We start from the raw sequence: 25,050 nt of genomic DNA on the forward strand, positions 1-25,050 counted from the left end.
TAATATCTGAAAGAAAGAAACAGTTTTTCAAATTTTTTTATTATAAAAAAAGAATTCCAGGCTTGTGTTTAATCACAGTGCAATTAGTATTGAAAGGCAAAAAAACAAAATACCTCAAAAGCTAAATGCTTTCACTGTAAAATATTGGCAAGCCCTTTCAGACTGTTTAAGAATGCCTTTCAATTGATCATTTTTTTTTAAAAGCTAACTTTAACTTAACAAAATATGCTTCTGAAAAAATTGAAAATAAATAATGAAAGGCAGTATTACTAGACCCAAATTGCAGGTTGAACACCTATGATCTAGAACAGGATTTTAGAAGAATCTTTGGCGTACACGTACAATAATTATTCAGCACTGTTGAACACTTACAGCAGTACAGTTCTGTAGTATCTGGGGCTGTTTGGACATGCCTCGGTCGTGAATTACATTCTTAACATTTCCAGATGAATACATTTAGAAAATTAAGAAGATGTGAATCAAGCAACACAACATCTGTAAACAAACACTGGGCACAAACACACATTGTGGGTGAGTTCTGTTCTTTCACGTATATTTACTCTGAGCTTAGAAAATAAGTGGGAGACAACACTATATATAAGTGTCACTTTCCTTCTTAAAACAGTTGTTTTTGCACAGTGGTTTTACTGCAAATATAAGGGTAAAGCAACATAAATTTACCTGACACTGTCAAGCAAGCCATTTGAATGTGCATTATTCCCACATGTCCATACAAGAATTTGCACAGCTAATGGAAAGATGCTATCAAAGCTGCCGTGTCTTACATCAAGTTCAAATTGATTAGTAGTTAAATACAGAGGGGCTTAGAATCCACAGAATGTAGAATTATGGAAGTCGTTGTGGTGATTCAATGTATTCACATAGCGGTCCAAACTCAACCCACAGATGTCTTCAAAAAAGATATTTTAACATTCCACTAACTTAAAAAGTATATTAAAACATAGTTGTGCTTCTTTTACATTAATAGAGGTGAAAAGTCCTACTTTTCCTTTAGAGAATATTACTTTCACTATTGAAGAGAAACTTTGAGTTTGTTGATAAAATGTCCTTTTTAAGTTTTTAATTTGTTCCTACTCCAATGCATATGCATTTGAGAGTATGTGAATACTGCCTTAAAAGTTTCGTATCTGCAGTTTAAATTGAAATTGTCAGTTTTAAAAAAGACAATGTCTTCTGTTTACTTCAGGTTAAAATCAGACAGAGCAAATGATCCAAGTTAAATACAAATAGGTCTCTTCAATTTTAGTTTCTGTATATTAGAGCAATACTGCCAGAGCCAGGCTTCTTCATGTCATGTAATGCAGAGAGGGTGAAACTCCACAGCGAATCACGCTGGTGTCTACGCAGTATCACCAGGCAAGATCACAGAAGGTTAAACGGATACGAAGAGAATGATAGTTGAGGAGAGCAAAAGTCGTACAAACTAGGAAGCAGAGATATTGGCAATTACAATACATTCAGTTAAAAAAAAATTTAATGTGTTGTCAGCTTTCTTGGTTAAGATGTACTGTAGCAGTGCCAGTCATCAACATCTTGGCACTTGTATCGGGTTGGGTCCCTGGCATGATACTGTACGTACGTTTTATCAGATGTGGATCTTAAATGTTTTTATTAGGTGTCTCATAGCCAACTCCTACAGTATCTGTTTTCAGCTTTTGAGCAAATGTAGAACCTGGATAACATTGTATTATAAAGAAAGTCTTGACAAAGGAATATTTTCATCTCGAGGACAAAATGAGACCTGGTCTGGTGCACTTTATCCTGTCTTTAAATAAGATGAACTTGAGATCTCCCAGCTCAATATACACAATAGAAACTGCTCTGTCATTTTCAGCCTGAATTAGTATCATCGTACACACATGAACCCTCATTACACTTAGAAAAAAAAATCAACCGATTCCTTATCAGAAAAAAAGGCCCCAAAAACATCTTTACATGAATTCTCTAGAAAAACAAACGGCACGCTTCTGACAGCAGCAGTGGCTACGGAGTGTAAAAGGCTATCCTGAAACGGAAGCTGGCAGGAACAGTGGAAATCCCTTCAGATCTGTGAACCCGACAGCCGGCCATGAGCTCCTGCCGCGACCTAAGTGTCGATGAGCTGGAGCCGGCTGATCTGGTTGGAGGCCTTGGCAAACGTCTGGTGACGGTTGCAGATGAGGGCCAAGCAGATGGGAATGATGCAGTACCCGACGGTTTTGGGGTCCGCGCGAGTGCAGGAGTAGAGGAACAGAAAGACCTGGAGGTAGGGGACGAGGAAGATGGCGGCCCACAGCCAGAAGGGGAAGGACAGCAGCCGCGCCTTCAGCGCGATTGTCCAGGAAGAGGAGTCGTTGGGCCCCGGGTGGAGCTCCTCCGCCGCCTGCTCCACGTGCTCCAGGGTCAGCCGGTTGTACGTCTGGTTGATCTCAAAGACGTAGTAGAAGGCAGCCGCGCTAGCCAGCAGGTACAGCCCCACACCGATCCATCCCATCCGCTGACGGAAGTTCATCATTCTCCATACTCCTTCCTGCAGGAGCAGAGCCAAAGCAAAGGTAGTAGGCGCAGAGTGACACTGCCTTCACTGAAGAGAAACCCAGCTCTACGTGCCAGAATAACGTTGTTCATTTGGTAGACACAACGCTCTTGCAGCCATGCAAATAAAACACAAATGTGCCTCAGGTTCGTAAAACACCTCATGCTTCAGTGTAGGTAGGTGATGTTGTGTACTTTGAATTATTTGCTTTAGATCAACCCTTGAGTGGTGAACAAACTGGGTGATCAAAAACGTACTGTAGGGAAGGCAGATATTTTCTGAAATCCTTCAAATGAGCTTTCCTCAGAAGGTTGCTTCAGCCCTGGAGCTAACAATGGAGACACGCTACTGTTGTATGATCAGATTTTCGGGCGCTGAAGTATGTTTACTAATGCAAGTCGTTAGTACTTCAGATACTAACTGGTGACATTAGGAGACATGACCAAACCGGCCAGGGCTGACAGCACTTTAGATGGGCAAGAGACCTTTCAGGAAGGAAGCGTGTAACTGTCGTAACACGTTCACATAAATGCTACCGATCTGTTGGCTATGAAATCATTCAGCGTTATTGTTGAAATAACATGCGGAACATCAAAAGGCACTGGCACGTCAAATTAAAGCTTTGATTCAAATTAAAATAAAGAAGCCGCAGTTTGTTGGACCACTTGAGCTAACAGAGAGGACGATTTCTTTTCAAGTTAAGGTGTTTCCTTACGCCTCCCGCTAGGTAAGTAAAGCACACTATGCTATTGATTTTTTACAGTATTTTGTTTTTGGCCACCTCGTCTCATGTATTGTTAATGCTGACAGGGTGTGTAGGCACTTATTTTAATACGAAATTGTAAAGCAATTGAGACATTCCGGGAGATTGCCGTTCCACAATAATGAACATATGAAATGCACTGAAAATGAACATAATTCCCGGAAAACACAGAAGTGCTGTTTTAAAATGAGTCAGCTGACAGACACTTGTATTTTATATTTTATAAATAACATCACACAATTCCGGCTATGGCCCCTCACATCACGAAAAAAAATGGGAAAAATATGTCGAATTCTCACCTGTCTTAATTTATAGAACAGTCAAATTTGCAGCAGTCATCTTGAAGCTCATTTCATCGCAACATATCAATCCAGTTCCTCAATTGTCAGACGAAAACCATATCCAACTCTGCTTTTTTTCATTATAGGTTCATAAGCCTGTACTATCACCTGACTTGATCCTCCAAACCACAAACTTCCTTAAAATAACGACATCCGGGATCCGTGCGAGCTACTCTACTAAGGAAGTTCCTCCACGTGCATATGTAGCACTTGTGCCCCCTCTTTCGGTAGGACGACTACATTGCATTTCAGTAGAGGGTTTGATTACAAAAGGATGAACTTTTCCGTTCTCTTGTAGAACTGAAACTAAAAATTGATTTTGAAAAGAACTGAAGGCATTTATCAGGATGTTCAAGCATTTATAAATCACTTTGTTTTATTGAATGTATTTTAAAAAGAGTACTCTGTCAACCGCATATATGAAAAAATAATTTTTATTCATCTCTAACAGCCTTGTTCTAACATACTGTAACAACCGTGTAATCATACTCTCTAAATAGGATAAAATATTAATCCTAAGGATTTCATTTTTATTCTTTGTAGTTTTACAAAGCCTCAGAAGGTTTATAGAAGCTTCCGGAAATTGATTGTTGGTGGTTATTTAAAGATGAACAGTCAGTAAAATGTAATTGGGGGGGATAACAGAGAATTGTCCAAAGATCTATAGTAAAAATAAGGAACTACTTTATCCACAGCTACAAACTGTTTTTCTCCCCCACCAGCAAGAGTATACAAGTTGTTTGGGAGGCTAAATCACATGCAAGGGCAACAAAAAAAAAATGGCATCATCAGGACAGAATATATCCTTGACTACCGTTCAAGGCTGACCTCATGAATCTTTTGTTTGTGGGAGAGTTCCATGGCAACATCAAAGGAAAATACATGAATTTGCCAAAAACAACTACATGACTCCCAGGTCATGTGGGGACCCTATGATTTGTGGTTGGATGAAACAGAGATTCAAGTTTTGGACAGTCTAACCAGCAGTCTGATTAGCACAGAAAAGTTCAAACTTATGTTGGCAAAGGCAAAAGAATATCATCCCCTCTGTGAAATTTGTTTTGTACCCTCTTACCCTGGTGTTGATGGATTCCAAAGTAGATCAGGACATTTTACCCAAAAACCTAATCTCTCTGGCTAGTAAGCCCAAGCTTGGAAGCACATGGACTTTCCAGCAGGAAAACGACCTGAAGCACACTTCCAAGTCTCCTGCCAAATGGTTAAAAGAGCATAACACTAACATTCACAACTGGCCATCACTATCTCCAGACCTTACCCTAATAGAATATTTGTGCTATGAGAACACAGCAGAAAGCAGTTCACAAGGATAAGTCATGTAATCAGTAGGAGCCAGAGAAATTAGTCATGTATGGATGAATAATCAAATACTCAGAAGTGCTTGAACCGAAAAGATTAGAGGCAACATCTTCTCCTTTTTCTCTACTTTTGTGATATCTGAATCTTACAGTCTTTCCATTTTTCAAGTTTTCAATTTCAATTTATGCACACTTGAATGTGCACTGGGAATTATTTATTGCTAAAATTATTTTTCTCAGTTTCAGTTTTCAGTCAGATCAAATTTGGAGCCAGCTGTGTTCAGGGCTGGATTTCGGTGTTCGTAGGCCCTACGCACTTTCACACCGAAATGTGCAAAAAGAGGGGTAAACGCCAACTGAATTACATCAATTGACATGATGCACTTCAAACTTTAAACCATGTGATTGATGGAGCGAGTCGAGCCTCTAGTTTTTAGAACAGCTGCTAGATAGCATATGATTATTTATTTGGAGCACCTAGTGTCGATCGCAAGCATGTTGTTTCAGTTTGTTTTTCGTTAGTCACGTTTCCCTCTTTTGTAGGCCCTAAAAATTTCATAGGCCCTAGAGACCGTGCCTAAAGTGCCTAATGGGAAATCTGGCACTGTCTGTGTTCTAAAACTAACATCTATGCTGTATTATTACTATAACACTGAATTACTAGGTACTGCAGCTAATCCATTTTATGTGTAGTGTATATGTATTCATAATTTAAAATGATTACATGAAATGAGAGGAAGTACACTACTTTACATGTGATGATATAATATTTCATTTTCAGGTGAAGATTTTCAGATTAGATTAATTTCATTATTTCCAGACTATCTCAAAATCTGTAATTAACTTAGTTTCCTTCTATAGTGTCTTGACATGCAGTTGTAGCTTCATCTCAAAAATCATTTGGTCTGCTACAGCATATTCAGTTCATGTTTATGTTTATAATGAATGTTAGTTGTAAGAGAATATAGCAGCACATTGTTTATTATGATATAAGGTAATTGTGGAATAAATGAGAGCTTAAATTCAAATAAGAACAAAGAATAAGATGCTTGGACACCAAAAGCGTTACCATTATGTAGTCCAGTGGTTCTCAAACTGTGGTGCTTGGTGCGCCGCCAGGTGGTACGCCATATGACCCTGGAACTTGGTTGTGTGAACTGAAAAATCGGGATGGGTTTTCATATTTTTTATTTTAATACGTGTCGAATACGCAGCCTACGTACTACGATACAGCAAGCGCCAATACCTGAGTGGACACAATAGCTACTATGTAATTCTATACCATAGTATAGGAATGCGTGCTACGAACTCAAGTGACCAACTGTATTTAAAAAAAACCTTATCTCCAGCAAATAGGAAAGATAGGAGAATGTGCGTGATTTTGGAACAATGCCAATGTTGTAAACATAGGAATGCATAAAAATGCGTGCTACAAACGCTGGCAATCTTGTGAGCACAGGAAAGCGTGATAGATAAAAATATTTAAGAACTGTTCTAGGTTAATTTGAGAAAAATACACCGAGCGTCTCTGTGTTTCGCTCCCGTACGCATGAAATAAAAACTTATTTTAACTTCTGAGACGGACTCCTGAAACGGAAACGGGGAAAAATGCAAGCTTGAGATTGCTAAAGCAGGTAAGCCCCACACTATTTTTGAAGAACCTTCTTTACCGTTGGCAAAATACAGTAGCTGACACCTATTATGTGTGGAGAAAAAGCTGCTAAACAGCTCGACCTGCTGCCCCCTCTGAAAGACACAGTTACTCATAGAATTATTGATATGGCGGATGATATCAAAAGTACGCTGATAGAGCGCGTTAAGATGAGCAGATGCTTTTCACTGCAATTAGATGAGTATGTAGTCGATTTGGCCAATTTGCTCGTTTACGTTAGATACGAGTTTGAGGGTACGTCCCATGAGGACTTTCTGTTCTGTAAGCCGCTACCAACAGGAACTACAGGAGAGCACATATTTCAGCTTCTGAATGAATTTATCGAAGAGAATGGCATCGACTGGATAAAATGCGTCGGAGTTTGTACAGAAGGTGCTAGAGCAATGACAAGCCGACACAGCGGTGTAGTTGCACGAATTAGAGAGGTTGCTCCAGAAATGAAGGGACGCATTGCAACATCCACCGCCATACCTTTGGCGTCAAGAAAATGCCTGACGATTTTCTTGTAGATTCTGTTGTGAATTGTATCAAAGGCTCGAAAAATGAATTCACATCTGCTTTGCTCGACTAAACAGGCTCACCCCTCTCACTGAAATGGTGCTTTTTTTTGTTTATTTTTAATTGTTGTTGTTCCTGTTTTGTTTCTGTAAAGCGCTTTGAGAAGCCACCTTTAAAGGCGCTATATGGTAAATGAATTGGTCCCTCTATGTGTAAAATGCTATGGGATCCTTTGAGGTAAACTGCACTGTATATACTGTATACAACGAATTATTACTATTATCAGTTTGAAACATTTTTATATCTTTACTGTGACAGATCGGCACGCCCATCTCTCCAGTCTGTATCCAACGTTTTATTGAATAATAGTCCGTAACTCACAATAAGGTCTCTCAATACAGTTTCAGATCAGATATATAAGTAAGCCCACAGACCGGTTTTCTGTTGAAACTAGCTTTTGGAACATTGAACAATTTTTAATTATTATGAAATGAGTAAATATATTGATACTATGTTAGACTGGAAATAACATTCACTTTAGATAAAAAAGAAACCTACAGTAAGGGATTGTTTTAGACCAATAATTTTCATCTTTTTCTCTGAGTTGTATGTGAATAGAAATAATCTTTTACCTTTCTTTACTAAATAAGGCTGAGAAAGATATGATGGTCTGACATGGGGTGAAATATATAAGGAATAATTAAACAGCCACAGCGTAACAGTGATTTATCTTTCATTATATTTTATTTTTCACAAAAAAAGAAATTCTTCTTTTATTCTCCACCTTGAAAGCATATTTGTCCAAACACGAAATTTCAGAAAACAAAGTGCAGCAGATTTTACATTTGGATTCAAGTTTAAAAATATGTCTGTCAGTAGATGGCGTGGCTTTGCTTTTTTACTTCACATTTACAACAGACCTTATGACCAATAACCACCATAATATCAGACAATCTTTTTATAATACTTAGAATATTTCAGAACGCCAAGCCTATACATAGAGAATACACGTTTTAGATTCTTCTACAGCCTGTTTGTTAATGTCAACACTTATTGTATGTATTAAGTTAGGCAACTTTCTTCTTATATTGTCAAAAAGGTTAAATACTACAATACTGTCAATGCGTCTATGAGCTACAGGTGACTGGCTAAAAAATATTGATGGTGAAAGCATGTGGAAGCATTTGTTAAATACCAAGGTATACGTCTGAATATAAACAAAATGTTTATTTTCAATAGAAAGGCATGGTGATGTAAACAGTTACACCCGTGACTTTTATGTGGGGCTCATATTTGTCAATACAAAACATTTTCAGGCAACACAAAGTTATTTTTACACATATACACAAATAAACACACATAATTACACATATTTTGAAAATGTACAAGTGACAACCAGGAAAAGTTTCAAAGCTTTCTCCCTCAGAGGAAAATATATTATATAAAATATGAGCTGACTTCCATTTTTTTTCATTACATTTTTTTTTACCAGTGTGTTCTCTATCTAGAGTTTGGTCTTCACATTTAACCGTTACTTTTATAGTTAAACAAGAAGGAAATTTTGCTTTGGAGTAGAAAAGGGCTTTGAAAAACAATCGGTGTTTTCTAGAAGTGGTCCCTTGCAAGGTTTTCTAAGATCACAGACACATGGTGCACATTCAAGTAGAAAACCTCTACTACGATTCTGGAAATGGTTGTGGTTGTCTTATCTCTCTTCTGTTCTCTTGAGGTGTCCAGCTCAGATGGGAAATCAATAGATAATTGTTTTGTGAGCTGGTTGGCTCCAGCGGTGATGAGTGAAACTGGTTGTATTAAGGCCAGGCTGTCTCATGCAGTTGTTCTTTTTTTTGTTCTACGGACCTTATTAGCAATTATTGCCCTGTTTTGCATTTAACATACAAAAAAGTAAGGTATCATTAATAGGTACATGAAACCCGTGCTTTCCAGTATTGATAAATATCAGATCACCTGGTCCCAGTTTTTAAAACCTAGTGAATAGTCTTTTAAGTTCTGAACTGTAATGGCCATACATTCCCATCTAATGATAAATTGGTGAATGAACAGTTAAGCGTCACAAACTTTTTGGTTCAGTTCTGACCAGTGGTGCCTTCTGTGTAGAGTTTACATGTTCACACCTTGCCACATGGGTATTCCCGGCCAACTCTGGTTTCCTTCCATCCTCCAGAGATGTGCTGGCTAGATTAAATGTGTCTGTAAAGTGTTCCTACGTGTCTGTGTGCATGTATGTGCCTTGCAATAGACAGGCATCCTGTTCAGAGTGTAGTCCTGCCTTGAGCCTTAGGCTTCTAGAATACATTTCAGGTTGCCATCATCTTAACCAAGAAAGAGCATCTTTCTCTTAATGGATAGGTAAACAGATAAACATTAAAAATGTGTTATATAATATCAAAGGCCTGAGTCATTCTCTTAACATTGCAACTCTGTCATTAAACGTCTGTGCACTATAAGCTTAATCATATTTAGGAGCTGACGAATATGAAAAATGTGCATTCAAGAAATTCATGTTTGTAGGAATCACATTTCTCCCTTCAGTAATCTGATCTTATCATTTGTCAATAGAGGTCCAAACATACTGTAGGTCTGGTCAAGCACTCAAAATCAAGTACTGTCTAATTGGAAAAAAAACCCCAATAATTCCTTCATTTTATTTTTAACCTCAATTTTAAATAACAAACAAAAGAGAAGAGCTACATGTTTTAACACACCATTTCCATCCTACTCACAATATTTGATTGGGTTGGTTTACTTATTTGCAAGTCTGTATTCAGGAGGGGAGGGGTTGTAAAACATCCCACATTGTTAATTATTGTAGTAGAGAAGTCCCTCCCTCCTGTCTGGTGTCTGTTATATACTGGCAAGCTAACACCCTGCAATTCTGATTAAGAGTTCAGCACATTCAGGATGTCCTGAAACTACCGGTGAAAGGCCAGACCTTGGAAGCAATTCTTGAAAGTTGACATACAACACGTAAGAATCAGCATTTGCCTTATTTTACTTTTACTAAGCTTATTATCTTGACACTTTGTCTTTCTCTGCAGCACAGAAAGCAGCCTCACAGCAAATGTGCTGAAACTGTTTTGTTGACTTTGACCAAGATAATTCCAAAATAATTTAAAACTCTGTTGATTGTCAATTTTACATCACAAAATGTAAATATGTTAGCAGTATAAACTTCTTTCTCGTTATATACACATGTGTAAATGCATAAGTACTTAAAAATCTTGTATATATTTGAACACAACAAAATTCTAAATTCCTTTAGTATGTATACAGATATTGTGTTTTTTTTTCAGTCTTTAACTGCTGTTATTGTAAGTTGTAGATTAGTTCTGGCCTAGAATGGTGTAGTGTTTTATGTGATACATTATTACAGGTATGGGCAACACCAGTCCTTTTATTTCACTTTCAGATGTAAAAATAAATACTTCATAGAACTAATTATGCTATTATAGTCAAACAGCATTCAAAAAACACTATCTGAAAAGATGCAGCCCTTCATACATTATCTCTGACAATATCCTTTCAGATAAGAATATGTCAATTATATTAAATCTTAACAATATACAGATATATGCAAGGTATTTTCAGTATAATATGCAGTAAAGATGTTTAGAGAAATTATTTTTAAGATGAATAAAAATAAAAATCATTAAGTATTTCTTTTACACTTTCAAGAACATCATAAACACAATTTAATATATATATATATCTCTGAAGTCCCTCAAAGGACTAATCACAGTGCAGCTGTGTGGTGAGCGACCTCTTGATGATATTTTGCCCTTCTTTTCAACTGGCAGGTCCAGTCACTTCTAAGAAGAAACCCACAATATGAAATGCAAATTCTATCAATCTTGTACTGTCTACCTAATAATTTAGATGTATCTCCAAAGGCTCAATCTAAAACTGCTGTAGCGTTCTGGGGAAAAACTAATGGCTGAAAAACTACAGGAGATGTAGGAGGTTTTGAGCCCTTTAAGCAACATGCTGACGTCATGCACACCACAGCGCTCGGAGTGCCCTGTCTCTTTAAGAGAAATGTGCCGCTGCTGCCACCTAGGGGTGCTGTCCCGAAGCTGACGCAGGCTTTTCTTTCGATTCGGGAAGGAGGGCTAGCTGCTCTCCGGCTGCTACAGTGTAATGTATGCTATGGCTGCACGTTGCCGTACCCAGTAAATGAACAGAACTTGGCTCGGGAGGGTGTGTCAGAGCGAATATTTCAATCAATCCGGTTGAAAACAGGGGGTTCGCGCATTGCTGATGCGTATTAGAAGGATATCAACTTCTGGCTACCTTGATCAAAGCACTCAGAATGGAATGCTGAGGGGGAAATGCAAAACCCGGTACATGGCTTTTATTGTTATTATGCTTATTGCTATTATTATTCACCTTGTAGTTACGTAGGTTGTGAGAATATTTTACTTTGTTGCTCCCCTGTATGCGGAGCAGGTTTTCGCGGGTGCGATTTAGAAAATCGTTCATTTCGGAAGGGAGAGGGTGCATTTAGGGGAAAAAACCAAAACGGGTGGGGGGTTGGTCTTGTATAACTAGATCCAGTAGAAATGCTTGCCTTGAGGAAATAAATCGTCTCTTTCAGCAAGATAATATACACAATGCTTGTAACTGGGTAGCACTTGTACACATTACACTGCATTCTGAAGAGGCATTTCCCGTGCTTCGGTATTTTGTAAGTTATTTCTTATAACCTTTGGAGGAGTTTAACTTGCATTGCATCCGCTCTTCGGTCTTTACGATAATATTAACCCATTTTCAAATCATTTTCTGCTCTCCGCCAGGCTTGAGGAGGGAGACGGCTTCCTGTTCATCCTGAGTCCATTTTAAATTATTTAGCAAATCTGGAGTGAACTAATACAAGGCATCGAGATGCAGACCTTTTTAAAAGGCAGGAGAGTGGGATACTGGCTCAGCGAGAAGAAGATCAAGAAACTGAATTTCCAGGCCTTTGCCGAGATGTGCAGGTACCGTTTCCACTTTTCGGAATTAATGTATTTCTCCACGTTTCGGTTTATCACAGGAACTGCGCACTTGTCGCCAGTTAGAAATTTCGGGTTGCTGTTAACCTGTTGTTGTACTACTTACAACAAAAACGCACATTGTCCTTTACGGTAAAGCCGGTGAGTTTGCCCGAACACAGTTCCTATTAGTCAACCTGTTGCTGAAGGCGACGGCAATCTCATAGCAATCCCAGTGGCATCCTGAGCTCGCCCAGTTCTGGGAAAACCCAGGGTAGTTGCCGGGATTTGCGGAGCCCGGAATGAAGTGCTCCACTCGGATAGGGTCTTTTTAAAGTAAGCATCGACTTTCTTATGAAGTGGGGGATTACCTGGAGAAAGGAGATTAGATGTCACAGTGAGGACGCCTTACTGGAATAGAAATGCTTTCGCAGGTGAAGAGACAGGGATGTTGCTTGCTTTACTGTGGAGAGACAGATACGCTATTAGCAGTATTCGACTGGATATTCCAGTAAAGCATGCTTTAAACTGTAAACTAAGCGTTGCTTTGTTGTGAATTTACTTAAGAAATTGCGTTTGGGACTTGATATTATCACGAGTGTTTATTTGAGTGAGCTATTCCATTATCTGTTGTCTGTGCACACTGTACATCAATGATAGTTGTGTTGTTTTTTTATGTCTGTGCTTTTAAAAATAGAAATATACTTATGTGATGTTTGATTCGAGATGAGATGTATGATGTCAGAAATATTTTTAGCTCATTTTCTTTCTGATGAAACTGCAGAAAATGATTTGACGACTTAGGTGTGCGACAGGCTCTGGATAACACGTTTAAAGATGCATGTCCCGGCAGGTTTAGAATTTCCTGATGTTTTCAGGAGAGAACAAATGCGACTTTATTCATGTCACGTTTTTCAGAGCTCATTGACACCGGCAAAGGCCATCTTAAAAGAGCTCTGTTTAAATTGTTGCAGTGAAATCTTGGGGTTAGTTCCTGTTTCCAATGCAAACAGTAAGGAGAAGTCACTTCTTTTCTGACGACTACAATGTTTGAGTGAAGAATTCATGAAAATGTCAGCATGAGCAGAAAACCTACACACCTAAAGATGTTTGCAGTGGTCTTGGGGAATCATAAAACCTACCAAAGTACACACATGTGCCTAGCTATAGTTGATCTAAAATTGTGTATCGCCTGTCTCGTCCGTAATTCACGGGCTAAAATTAGTCATTCTCTGTTGGAGACAGAAAAGAAATGCAACTGACCTGTCTGGACTGAACCTTTTTGTTTGCCAGTATGTGGCACAGCCTGACAGAGATTAACTTCTTCAGTAAATCAAACTATTTGTTATGGTTTATGGTGAACAGAAAGCTAAGGCCATTAAGAGGACAATCTAGTGTTGGCATGCTGGGAAGGCATCCCTTCATCTCCTAGTTTAACCTCTAAGTATGCAAGTCTGCCTCTCCTGGTCTATTTAGCAGTATTTCCTCTGGTAGGAGAGATCCCAAATGAAACCCATGAGTGGCTCCATTATGAAGAAGAAACGCAGTCAGATTAAAAATAACCAACAAAATTCAACTCTTTGTCAAAGAAGATGCTTTAGTTTATGTCTATTCAAGATAATTCCTTCTTAAAAATATTTGGAGTATTTGGCCTTACTTTGTAGCACTATTTTCTAAATCTAGTTTGAAAAGGTGGATCTATTTGGAATTGTTGCTGCTTTGTAAATAAAAACAATGAGGTTATGTTACCCCAACAGTGTTATTTATGAGTGAGTTTAGAATCGCTGAGTACAAGTTTTGTTGTCATTTTTTTATTGCAAAGGAAACTTTCACTTGTTACATGTTTGGATTCTCGTTGTCGTTGCTACAAATCTGACAGTAAAGAGTAGCGTTCTATACAGTCTCTATAAATAACAGGGTTTTGTCATTTTTAACATCTGAAAGTTTGCCAGCTTTGGTATGTTCCTGTTTCTATATGTATAATTTTTTCTTGACTTGGACTGAATCTCCTAGATTCCTTAAGGTCCGTGATAATTCAGACAAACTGTCAATGGAAAATGCTCGGCTATAGGCTGGTTTGAAAGTAGAAGATATTAAAAAGAATAAAATGTCATTGATCCTGGAGCTTGAGTTATTAGGGCACATGCTTTTAGTAGTAAGCTTGTTTCAGAACTGGTTGAACAGGAAGAAGGACACTGTGTCACATGAGTTTTCCTTTTTAAAAATACAATTTTGTTTGTCTGACACAGTTTCCTTATGTGCTTTATGAAACATGAAACAGGTCATCAGTTTTCTTTTCAACTGCTGCTTAAAAACAACCCTCCTTGAGGGAGAACTATGTATTGTAGAAAGATGATCAGTATTATCCAAGCATTTAGTACTTAAGATGATTTAGTGTTGGTTTAAGACTCAGAATGTTTTTTTTTATTTAAAAAGTTTGTGAGTTTCCTCATTTTGAAACAGGGCTGACCAATTTGTGTGGGGGGGTCAATATTTTGTGAATATGCCCTAAAATGTCATGCTAACATGCTAAATCATCTTAGGAGGAATTTATTTATGTCAGGCAATCAGTTGTATCGGTAAAGCCCTTTTTTATAGTGCATTGAACGCATGCAGGTTTCATTGCAGGGAAGAGCAGCCACTGGTTGGTTTTGTCAGGTTCTTGAGGTCAGGTGTTTTGTTTTGCCCTGAAGTTCGCTGTAGCCTGAATTGGCTAATTCCAGCCATGCCAGAGTTAAAAACCAGATGGGGCAAAAAAAAAAAAAACTTTGTTGAATATAAATAAGGAGTGTTTTCGGAATCCACCACTTTCTTATCTTAAAAAAAAACTTTTCCATTTGTTTTGTGTAACACCTTAACTGTTGTACATAATGTTTAAGGAAGTTCCAGTTTCGAACTGACTTTTGGACTTTTATCATTTTTTTATCTGGTTGTGTTTTGTACATTTCAGGTATGTTTCATTTTCTTCTTACAGCAGTTTTCCTAATTGAACATTTCTTACCTGGGGGTTCAGAAAGCACTGATTTTTGTTTCTTTTTGAAAATAGTCCTCATGAAAGTGCAGGGAAAATAATGCTTCTCACGTGAACCTAAGGGGTGTCGTGCGTCTTTGCACTGTTCACACCTTCTCGCACCAGAATATTTTCGCAGTTAACATACAGTATCTTTTGTAGCATTGTGCCTACGCAGAAGAGAGCGTTCAAGTGTAGTTTAGACTACATCAATTTATTGTGACACTAAACCATAAGAGCCAGCAGCCATATCACCCTGCAGCTCTCAGCTGTCTACCCACTGAAGCTCAGCAGGGTTGAGCCTGGTCAGTACCTGGATGTGAGACCTCCTGGGAAGCTATGGTTGCTGCTGAAAGTGGTGTTTGTGGGACCAGCAGGTCCTAATGCCCTGGCATAGTGAGACGTTAAACCGAGGTCCTGACTGTTAGTGGTCCTTAAAGATCCCCGGGTATTTCTCGATAAGAGTAGGGAGTTATCCCGGTGTCCGGGCCAAATTTCCCCCCTCAGCCTTTACCGTGGCCTCCAAGTTGTCTCCATGTATGATTGGCTTGCACTTGCCCTGAGATGGATAAAGAGGTTAGAAAATGGATGGGTGTTGTTGTTATTACAATACTTCGATGGGTTGATGTATAGGTATTATTGTAGAAAGGGTAATATGGTCTAGTTTACGCCGCTCCTTGTAATATGTATACTAACGTTTTTACTTTATCTTTAGCCACAGGCCTCTTATTGAGTTCTTGCATTGTAAAGATAAAAAATTATGATTCTTAGAACTGTATGATCTTTCAATTGCACTTTTTGTTTTGGTTTTAAATTCTGTTTGACTCACACTAAAAACATATGGAATGTTAACAATGATAAAAATCAGTTTTGCAAAAGTGCCATATTTTAAAAGTTTCACAAAATGTTATACTCTAATGAGTTACAATTGTACAAAATACATTTTTACAAACTGCTTTTCAACCTTTCACACATTTTGAAGCTTTAAAGCTTGCTGTTTTGACACTTTGAAATGTTAAGGTTGTTCTATACACAACCTACTCCACACATTCAAAGCAGATAAACAAAGAAAGTAAATAGGCAATATATAATAACATGGAATTGCTTAAGTATTCAAATCCTTTGCTGTGGTAAACGTAAATTAATTAGATTCACAAAATTACCTTAACATCACACTTAATTTGTTGAGTGGTCTCTGTGTCTAATAAAAGTGGTTCTCATTATTTCAGAAAAAATACATCTGTCTCTGTAAGGTCCCTTAGTTGCATTGTGAATTTCAAGCAAAGAATCAACCATTAAAACCAAGGAGATTTCGAAACTCATTGATAGTTGTATAAAAAAGGCATAGATCAGGAGAAGGGTTTTAAAACATTTCCAAGACCTTAATATCTCTTTGAACGTGGGAAAGTCAATCGTTAAAAAGTGGAATACACCCAGACACTGCCAGGCTCGGACTGTCCCTTCAAAGTTAGCAGCTGGGGAAGGAGGAAGCCTGGTTAGGGATATTACCTTGAGGCCAATGGTGACTTTGAAAGAGTTACAGAGTTCATTGGCTGACATGGAAGAAAATGTCAATAGGTCAACAATATCTCAGTCTCTCCACAAAAGGAGCTTTATGGAGCTGAAAGAAAAACGTATGTAATACTGTAAACATGTGGTAAACGATTTTGTTGTCAGAAAAAACAAAACTGGGACTTTTTTGTTGAAATGCAAGGGTTTTATTTGACACAACCCCTGTATCTTACATTTATCACTCAGTCGAGACTGATGGGAACATAAATGGAGCGAAGCACTGACAAATTTTAGAGGAAACCCTGCTGCAGACTTTAAAATACAACAATAATTAACCTTTTAGCAGGAAGAAGATCCAAACAAGAAGGCCAAAGCTACTGACACTGGAGTGACTTATGAATAAGAAAGTTAGTCTTTGAGTTGCCCGAAGTCCGGACTAGAATCCGATTGAGAATCTGTGGAAAGAATTGAAAAAAGCCCATAAGCAATCTTAATACAACTTAAGAGAGCCTGAGAAACTGCCGAGAAGAATGTGCAAAAATTGTTCCAGGCCAGTGTGTCACGTGGGTAGAGACGTACCTAAAAGGACTTGGTTGTAATTGCTGCCTAAGGGACTTCCAACAAATATTGCGTTTACAAGTCTGAATACTGAATCCAATCAACATTTTTTTTTCTTCTCTCTAGACATTTACAGAAGCCTCTCTTTCCCTTAGAAGTTTTTAGTTTCAGAGTAGTTTATAGTTTCAAAATCTGGGAAGGTCTGAATACTTTCTCAAGGCACTGTAAACTGTAAAAATATATAAAGGGATTACGGTCACTCTAGGTTCCTGTTGCAATCACGTCAGAATGTGCCAAAGGCGTTTGAAAAATGATTTTCAAAGTCATCTTACAGATATAGGTTTCTCAACCTGGGAGCCTTGTAGGTGATTTCAGTATTAAATTGCAGCAAAATCAAAAAAATCAAAACAAATAAAGCCACCAACACTTCAAAGTTTGGATGGATTGTTGGAAACCGTTAATTTAGCTGGTATTGTGTTTAAAATGGATCTGGTGCAGTGGACTCTATTCATCTCTTGTTATTCATTGCACAACAAAATGTGCAAGAGATTTTCATGTCGCCCAGTGCTGTGTGCCCGCAAAACAACCTGAATGCACCAGCACAGATTAATTATTTCCTGTGGATTACATGCTAATCCTTTATGATAACCCTGGAACTGAGTGTTTTGCAGTGCTGAAGCCTTCTGCTTGGGAAGTGCAGTAGCCCCACTGCATTTCTGCAGCTGTGTGGAAACACAACAGTTCAGATAAAGCGAATATGAACTACATAGGCACTTCCCTGTGTAGGGAACATTCCCACCGGCATGGGCATAAGCCTAAAACTTTGCTTCTCTTCCGTCCATCCATTTTCTTAGCAATACGAGGTGGCAGGGGAGCCAGAGCCTGTTCTAGCAAGCAGCAGGCACAAGGCAAGATATACCCTGGGTGGGACGCCGGCCCATCACAGGGCGGACACAAACACCGATATGCACACGCTCACACCAGGGCCAGTTTTCCCAGAAGCCAGTTAACTTAGCTAACCTGTCTTTGGACTTGTGGGGGAAACCTCCCTGTTTTCACATGAAACATACAGACCCCATGCAGAGAGTATCCAGAATTGAACCCAGGGCCCCAGCGCTGTGAGGCTGCAATGCTAACCAGCTTCTCTTCCGTTCTGTTGAAGTACATATGTTGTTTAGCCTTCCTGTGACTGAGGTGAGCCACAGCTTGGGCTACTTGCACAAGATCAGAAAAATGTATGTTGTGCTCTAAATGGTTTGGCATATATAGCCTTTATATAGAGTTTGCCAAATAAACTGCAAAATTTGTCTTTACTGTAGCGTACCATCCTGTGGAATGGTGCTAGGGACTCATCATCACAGTACTGTTTTTCAACTCCAACTTGAGATATTACAAAATCTTGAATACCCCTGTATCGCTGCGCTTGACAAAAGATGTGGGTGCCCAAGGAGCTCGGCAGCATCTCGGTATGTTTTCGATGGTATTCCTTCAAAAAAGAAGTGTAATGGTAAGGTTTCATTTTAAAGAAATGTCTGACTGACATAGGGCAGCATGCTTTTATTTTGGAAGTTGACATTGGTGATATTCCCCCCCAAAAAAACTTCAGTGTGAAGATTGCAGATCAGCTTTAGCTGAGGGTACTTTGATAGATACTTTATTGATACCGTGAGGGAAATTGCAGTGCAACAGCAGCTTAACACAGACAGCACAGCCACAGTGTAATGAATGATACACTAATAATAATACAATGCATACAATACAATCAGTACAGTGAGAAGTGCACTAAGAAGAGTTACTCACAGTCCAGAACACACAAAGAACAAACCAGAACAGACCAGTTACTGACAATGTCACATTTATGGCAATGAAGAGGACTGTCTGGGGATGTCCTTAGGTGAAATGCAAAGCTCATGCCCAACCGGTTGGATCAATTGGCTACTAGCAACCAAATGAACTACATGGGAAGAGTGGCCTCCTCTTGTGTATAATTTTTCTTACGTTACTGTAAGGTGATGGTATAATTACATTTCCAGAATAGCGTGAAAAATACAATACCTGAAACATAACAGCCATTACAAGTATTTTTACTATTTGGGAAATCATTGGCTACATATTTCCTGCTACTAACACACCAAATTGACTTGCAGGTACTCGTACATTAAATATTTTCTTATTGCTGTGCCACTTCTTATTTCTGTTTATAAATACAGGCTCCTCACACAACAAATGCTGAGACAATGGGCATTTCATTTGTTGTATGGAGAGTGTTTATCAGGAGTTTTGTTTTGCAACAGAAGCTAGTTAGCATTTGAGGAAAGAAAAAAGCTGTTGGTTTATAAATGAACTTTCTTCATGCTATGAAGTGTGAAAAGCCTGCAGATGTGTCATATATGTGACAGCGACATGTTTTTATTCTGACATTTTACACACTGCTGGATCTTCGTTTTGTTTCTTTTTCCCCCTAAAACAGTTGAATTTGCTGAAAAATTGGGATTTCATCTTTTTGACTCATTTTGTCTGTTTAAAGAAAGATGAAGAGAAAATCAACACTGACAATATATGTATTTTTTCTGATTTTAAGCTTGTCCTGGTTTTAAACACTAAAACAGTGGACTCTCTCTACTTGGAATGAAGTTCTCTTTAGTATTCCACTGCAGGAAATGTAAAAATGTTTAAATGATCAATCCACGAATAAACCCTGGTCAGTGATGTATAATATAAATACAAATAATAAAAATTATGATTCTTCTTAATTTATCTCCGTCTGATTTCCAGCAAAGGGCTTTCCCTACTATATGGCAGCATTTATCAAGACCATTTTTATGTTTTTCATGTTTCTCTTTTAGGAAATCACCTTATTTTAATTCCAGTGAAAACATAAAAAAAAAACACTGATGCTTTCTGACAGGCATTTTAATGCAGACTTCAGAATTAAAAATCTTTCTTAACAATAGGTAAAATCATAATTATATTATTTAGAACAATCATCCATCCCACAAATTTCATGCGTAAAACCTGATTAAGGTGAGGCACGCCTGAATTAAGCACTATGAGAAGGCATGCAGATGGGTTTTGTTTTGGTAAGAGAAGAATAATGGAACGGGCAATAGTTGTATTTTCATGTAATGCTAGCAAGCAAGAAAACCACAAAACTTCAGAAGTAGTTGTGCCTGTTACAGTTTAAATGACTGAAGAGAATCTTTTTTGACTAAAACTTAAAACATTAAATCAGTCCATAACTTCATTGCACTCACTTCCACCTCTCTCCTGAATCTTTCCCTCTTACCTTTGTAATAGTGAGGACAATGACATCACATCCCTCACAGCGATTCAATTGCGTGTTATTGAGAGATTGGCCTAGACTCCGTACTTGGACATTTCTGACTGGATGAAACAATGTGCAGTTTTTTTTAATCCTTCCATTCACAGTACAAAGCATTGCAAGTTTGCTGCATGCTGTCTGTGGAAAACAAGAAGGAATTCCTATCCATAACTAGCTGGAAAAACTCCAGGGGTAGAGCTTTCATATGCTATTTCAATTCAATTCAAACTTTTAATGCATGTATTTGCATACATTTCTTTGTGGCTCTCCCAACAGTACCTTGAAGACCCCATAGAGACTACTTTGACATTAAAATATAAAATATCTTTGCTTGACCTTGTTTGTTGTGTAATGAGCTATTTGAAAACACCTGCATGAAGGCACTGTGCCAATATGCCAGAAACCTCACAGCCTCCTTAGCCTGTGTCTATGCCTTTTAGTGAATCCCAGAGTGTCCTGACACTGACTCCTGCCCAGCTGGGTGTGAGCGGTCAGTATGTGCAGCATGGCCTCCCTTCGGAAATGTGTTCTTGTGAGTGCGCTTCACCAGGGAAGCCTTAGGACGTTGGGGGGAACAAACACGGAGTATTTCTTGTATTAGGAATTTATCTTTTTGCATACCCCAACTTGCTCTCCATGAGACATACAGACAGGGAGAGAAGCTTGGGGTCAGAGCGCAGGGTCAGCCATTAATACCGCACCCCTGGAGCAGCTGGCGTTAAGGGCCTTGCTCAAGGGCCCAACGGAGTAGGATTCCTCCTCCAGCTGTGGGATTCTAACCAGTGACCTTTCAGCCACAGGTGCAGATCCTTAGCCACAGAGCCACTGCACTGCCCGATGAGCAAAGCTGAGTTCGAAAAGTTGAAAGTCTAGTTATTTGTATACAAGCAACTTCACTTGACATGCAACAGTCTGCTTTGAAATTAAAGATTGCCATGGAAGCTCAGAATATATGTACAAGCACATCTCAAGGTGCATCCATTTATACATGGGATTGTTAGATCATGAAACAGGGATTGCACAAAATCCTTAAAGATTTAACCAGGGATTAAGCATATTTACTTATAGCTTTAGGGATTTTGTGAAATACCAGATTTCCTTTTCTTACTGTAACATACACTCGGTATACTGGTAAGAAATGTCATTAAATTAGTATTATCTTCGGGTCTGAATAGGAAATAAGAGTTCAACTTCATTATCCAGATGCAGGTGTCACATCCCCCAGTAAAAATAGAAAATTAAGACTATGGCCATGACAACTGCACGTGTTTTGTACATCAGCAGCATACATGCAATACAGAACTCAGATTAGTAAATTGATTAGTGCATTATGCTTCTGGTCCTTAAATGTAAATTAAATGTTTGTAATTAGTGCTTTACTTTCTTATGACTACAGTATATTGCCACTCTCTCACTGACTTTTTTCCCCCGATTGTGTTACAGTCCATAGTTAAGCCACACTTTCATACATACTACAGACATAACATGTAAAAGCAACAACTGACTAGTGTTATTCACATACAGGAAAAAAAACACAATTAAAATTGTTTTTGGAACAACTCCAATAAGTACGTTGTTCGATAATTTCCACACTAGAAATCTAACAGCACAATGTTTTTTCTTTCTTTCCTCTCCATCTCTTGAAGGCATATTCCCTTTTCTAACACATCTGTAGATGGAGCATAAGTGTTTTTGACAGTGTCTGGCCTCCCTGCAGTGTAGTGACATCTGATGGGAATGAGTGCCAACAATGTTACATGTTTGAACATGTCTGCCTCGGCAACCTTTCTTAATTGTTAAAATAAGAAAGTATAACAGTAGTTTATTTTGAATGTGGGAATATCCATGTGCTTATGGCTAAACTAAATCCAGCCATCCATTTGTTAACTACTTCTTCCAGTTCAGAGTCACAGGGGAGCCCAAGCAATGGTACAAGGCAGGGTACACCCTGGGTTGAACGCCAGTCCATCGCAAGTTGACACAGATGTGCACACACTTACAGCATGGCCAGTTTTCCAGGAAGCCAACTAACCTACCAGTATGTTTTTGGATTGTGGGAGGAAACCCACTGGAATGCAGAGAGAATAAACTTTATGCAGATAGTACGCCAGGTCTGGAACTGGGATCAGGGCTAACCACTGCAGCACTGTCACCCATAAACTACTTATTATTTAAATTGACTATCATTTGCAAGGACATTTTATAATGGTTTTAATAAATGAAGCATGTATTTGTAATGGCTATCTCAATCTGAACAGCTTTAAGTTAATGTTTCTCTTAAAGTCTTTGTATTGAACTCATGTACGATACTAGATTAATTACCAGATCACTTCACTGGTCAGTATTTGAATTCAGTTAACAGTCTGAAATAATTTATTAGCAGGGAGCAACCTAGGTCTTTTGTGTGTTAATGTCTTAAAACCACAAGCAGGAAGCTGACATGTCTGTGATGAAGAATGTTGTGTCTCTTGTGTGTATTTGGAGGTTTTAAACAAATTAGACCTTGGGTTAAGCCAAAGTGCTGACAAAGTTTGTATTTTACCATAGCATGGATGTAAATAAAACTTGTCTTTAACACCCTTGGAAAGGCAATTTACTTTTATTAATTTTTTAACATTTATTTTCCAGGAATGCATTTAATGAAGTTGCAGCAGTTTAACTTTTATTTTTACTTCATTCTGATGTGGTTTTCATTGGGAGGTCTGTACTACAGTTTGTTGCACTGTTGTGGACCAGTAAAAAAAGTAAAAATCTAAACCTTCACATCTGCTCTCTGCAGAGCTTCTGCGAATGTGCACAGAACGTTTTGTTTTTCTGCTGCGTTAAAACAAATAATGTTCAATAAGGTTCAAAAGAAAGCAGTGGTTCTCCATACAGAATGTAATGAATGGAAGAGATGGTGTTCAAATGTGCTTTATTTTAAATGAAAGGGAACAAGACCCATTTACAGCAGCTGTTCAGCTGCAATGTTTTGTATCCAAGGAAACCCTGTACTATAGAAACCCCTTACATGCCTTACAATAACTGTGACATCAAGTGACAGTAGACTGGTCCACTCCATACACTGAATGGGTTTATAGCTATCCTGTTTTTAATGGAAAAGCCAGGGAAAGGCATTTCTGAATTGAACTAGAGATATGGAGAAGGGGATGACTCACACCACTCCCCCAACCCGAGGATTATAGTTTTGTAGAGTTTTTGTTTTGTCCAGAAATTTGTAGTCAGCACAACACACTCTGTACTGCTTCTTCCACTTTTAATACTACATTACGTCAGGCTCTGGAGCTTAGTGGAATCCCAGCAATGTTACATGCTTTTGTGTGTTTTTTGTTTTTGTGTTTCTATGTGTCTGTGTTAAAAGCAGCCCACACTACTACTCCCCCCCACCCGAGGATTATAGTTTTGTAGAGTTTTTGTTTTGTCCAGAAATTTGTAGTCAGCACAACACACTCTGTACAGCTTCTTCCACTTTTAATACTACATTACGTCAGGCTCTGGAGCTTAGTGGAATCCCAGCAATGTTACATGCTTTTGTGTGTTTTTTGTTTTTGTGTTTCTATGTATCTGTGTTAAAAGCAGCCCACACATAACCAAATTTCTATACTTGCATGAAGTACAGGTTGATGTCCTGCCATTAAATTAAACGGAAATTTTTGTAAGCCCCCCCAGTATACTATATGGCTGAAAACTCTTGTACAGTATATAGACACCGAGCCTGTCTGTACTTGACTCTGGCCCAGTGTTACTGTTATTGACATTTGGGGAAAAAAAAAACAGCTCTTGTCTGGAATAAAGCCTGCCCAGAGGTACTCATTCACCAACTGGCATGGGGTTCCCTGGGCAGTTGCATTTTGAAATTGCTGTCATTTAGTAAACACATTCCACAGTTTGGTTGTAAATGAAAGCATCAGTGGGGCTCCAGATTCACAGACAGTTATGTCATTTACAAATGTAAAATTTTCTTCTTTCAAAACAATAAAAAACCTCCTTGTGACTCCACAAATTGAATACACACTTGGTTGCAAGTTCTAGGTCCTCAAAATCATCTGTTTTCAGCACATCTTTTTTCTGATGTTACAATCAAAATTAGGAGAATCAAAGTCCAGAAGAAATCCTTTTTATTTTTTGTACTTGTTTACCACCAAATTGTGTGTGGAAAATAATTAAATGTCTGATTTCATTTTTTTGATAATTGTCTTTATTTTTATGTACTTTTTATTTAACTTACTTGCTAATGTATATACTATACACAGTATATTATTTTCCCAAACATTTCCTCTTGCATTTTAAATTATAACAGTGAATAATTTCACCAGTGTAGCTCCAATTTATTCAAGTGTAAAAAATTGATTTTTACTTCAATTTCTTTTTTTCTAAAAAAATTCTGGAGAACTGTTAAATGCTTTATATTGTTAGGAACACACATAGCACTATATGTATCCTAAAGTCTTGCAGATTTTAACAGACGCATCAGATTTACGTAGCAGATTGCTTTGGCATGGCATTCAGTTACAGTGCATCAATTCCCAAT

General features: G+C 38.2%; 2 protein-coding genes across 3 annotated transcripts in view; one reads left to right on the forward strand and one right to left on the reverse strand.

Annotated features, from left to right (window-relative positions):
* Positions 1–23: 23 nt before the first annotated feature.
* lyset (lysosomal enzyme trafficking factor) lies at positions 24–3,795 on the reverse strand. Its single transcript, XM_088925020.1, has 2 exons — positions 3,599–3,795; positions 24–2,530 (listed from the first exon to the last, which is right to left on the reverse strand). Exon 2 carries the CDS (start codon positions 2,513–2,515, stop codon positions 2,108–2,110), a length of 408 nt encoding a protein of 135 aa, XP_088781146.1. The 5' UTR covers positions 2,516–2,530; positions 3,599–3,795; the 3' UTR covers positions 24–2,107.
* A 7,430-nt stretch (positions 3,796–11,225) lies between these two features.
* The window catches only part of itpk1a (inositol-tetrakisphosphate 1-kinase a), an 85,884-nt gene continuing 72,059 nt past the window's right edge, over positions 11,226–25,050 (forward strand). Inside the window, exons 1-2 of one of the 2 annotated variants that reach the window (XM_088924539.1) lie at positions 11,226–11,487; positions 11,941–12,123. In XM_088924539.1, coding sequence (XP_088780665.1) covers positions 12,029–12,123 — 95 coding nt within the window. In that variant the 5' untranslated portion in view covers positions 11,226–11,487; positions 11,941–12,028. Of the gene's footprint in view, positions 11,488–11,752; positions 11,832–11,940; positions 12,124–25,050 lie in introns of those variants that run through there. The other variant, XM_088924541.1, reaches the window with a different exon arrangement.

This window comes from Atractosteus spatula, chromosome 9 (assembly GCF_055471065.1).
Source record: "Atractosteus spatula isolate fAtrSpa1 chromosome 9, fAtrSpa1.hap1, whole genome shotgun sequence".
In the NCBI taxonomy this organism is placed as follows: domain Eukaryota; kingdom Metazoa; phylum Chordata; class Actinopteri; order Semionotiformes; family Lepisosteidae; genus Atractosteus; species Atractosteus spatula.

Coding starts and splice junctions, on each gene's coding strand:
- lyset (XM_088925020.1), bottom strand. CDS start 2,515: ATGATGAACTTCCGTCAGCGGATGGGATGGATCGGTGTGGGGCTGTAC.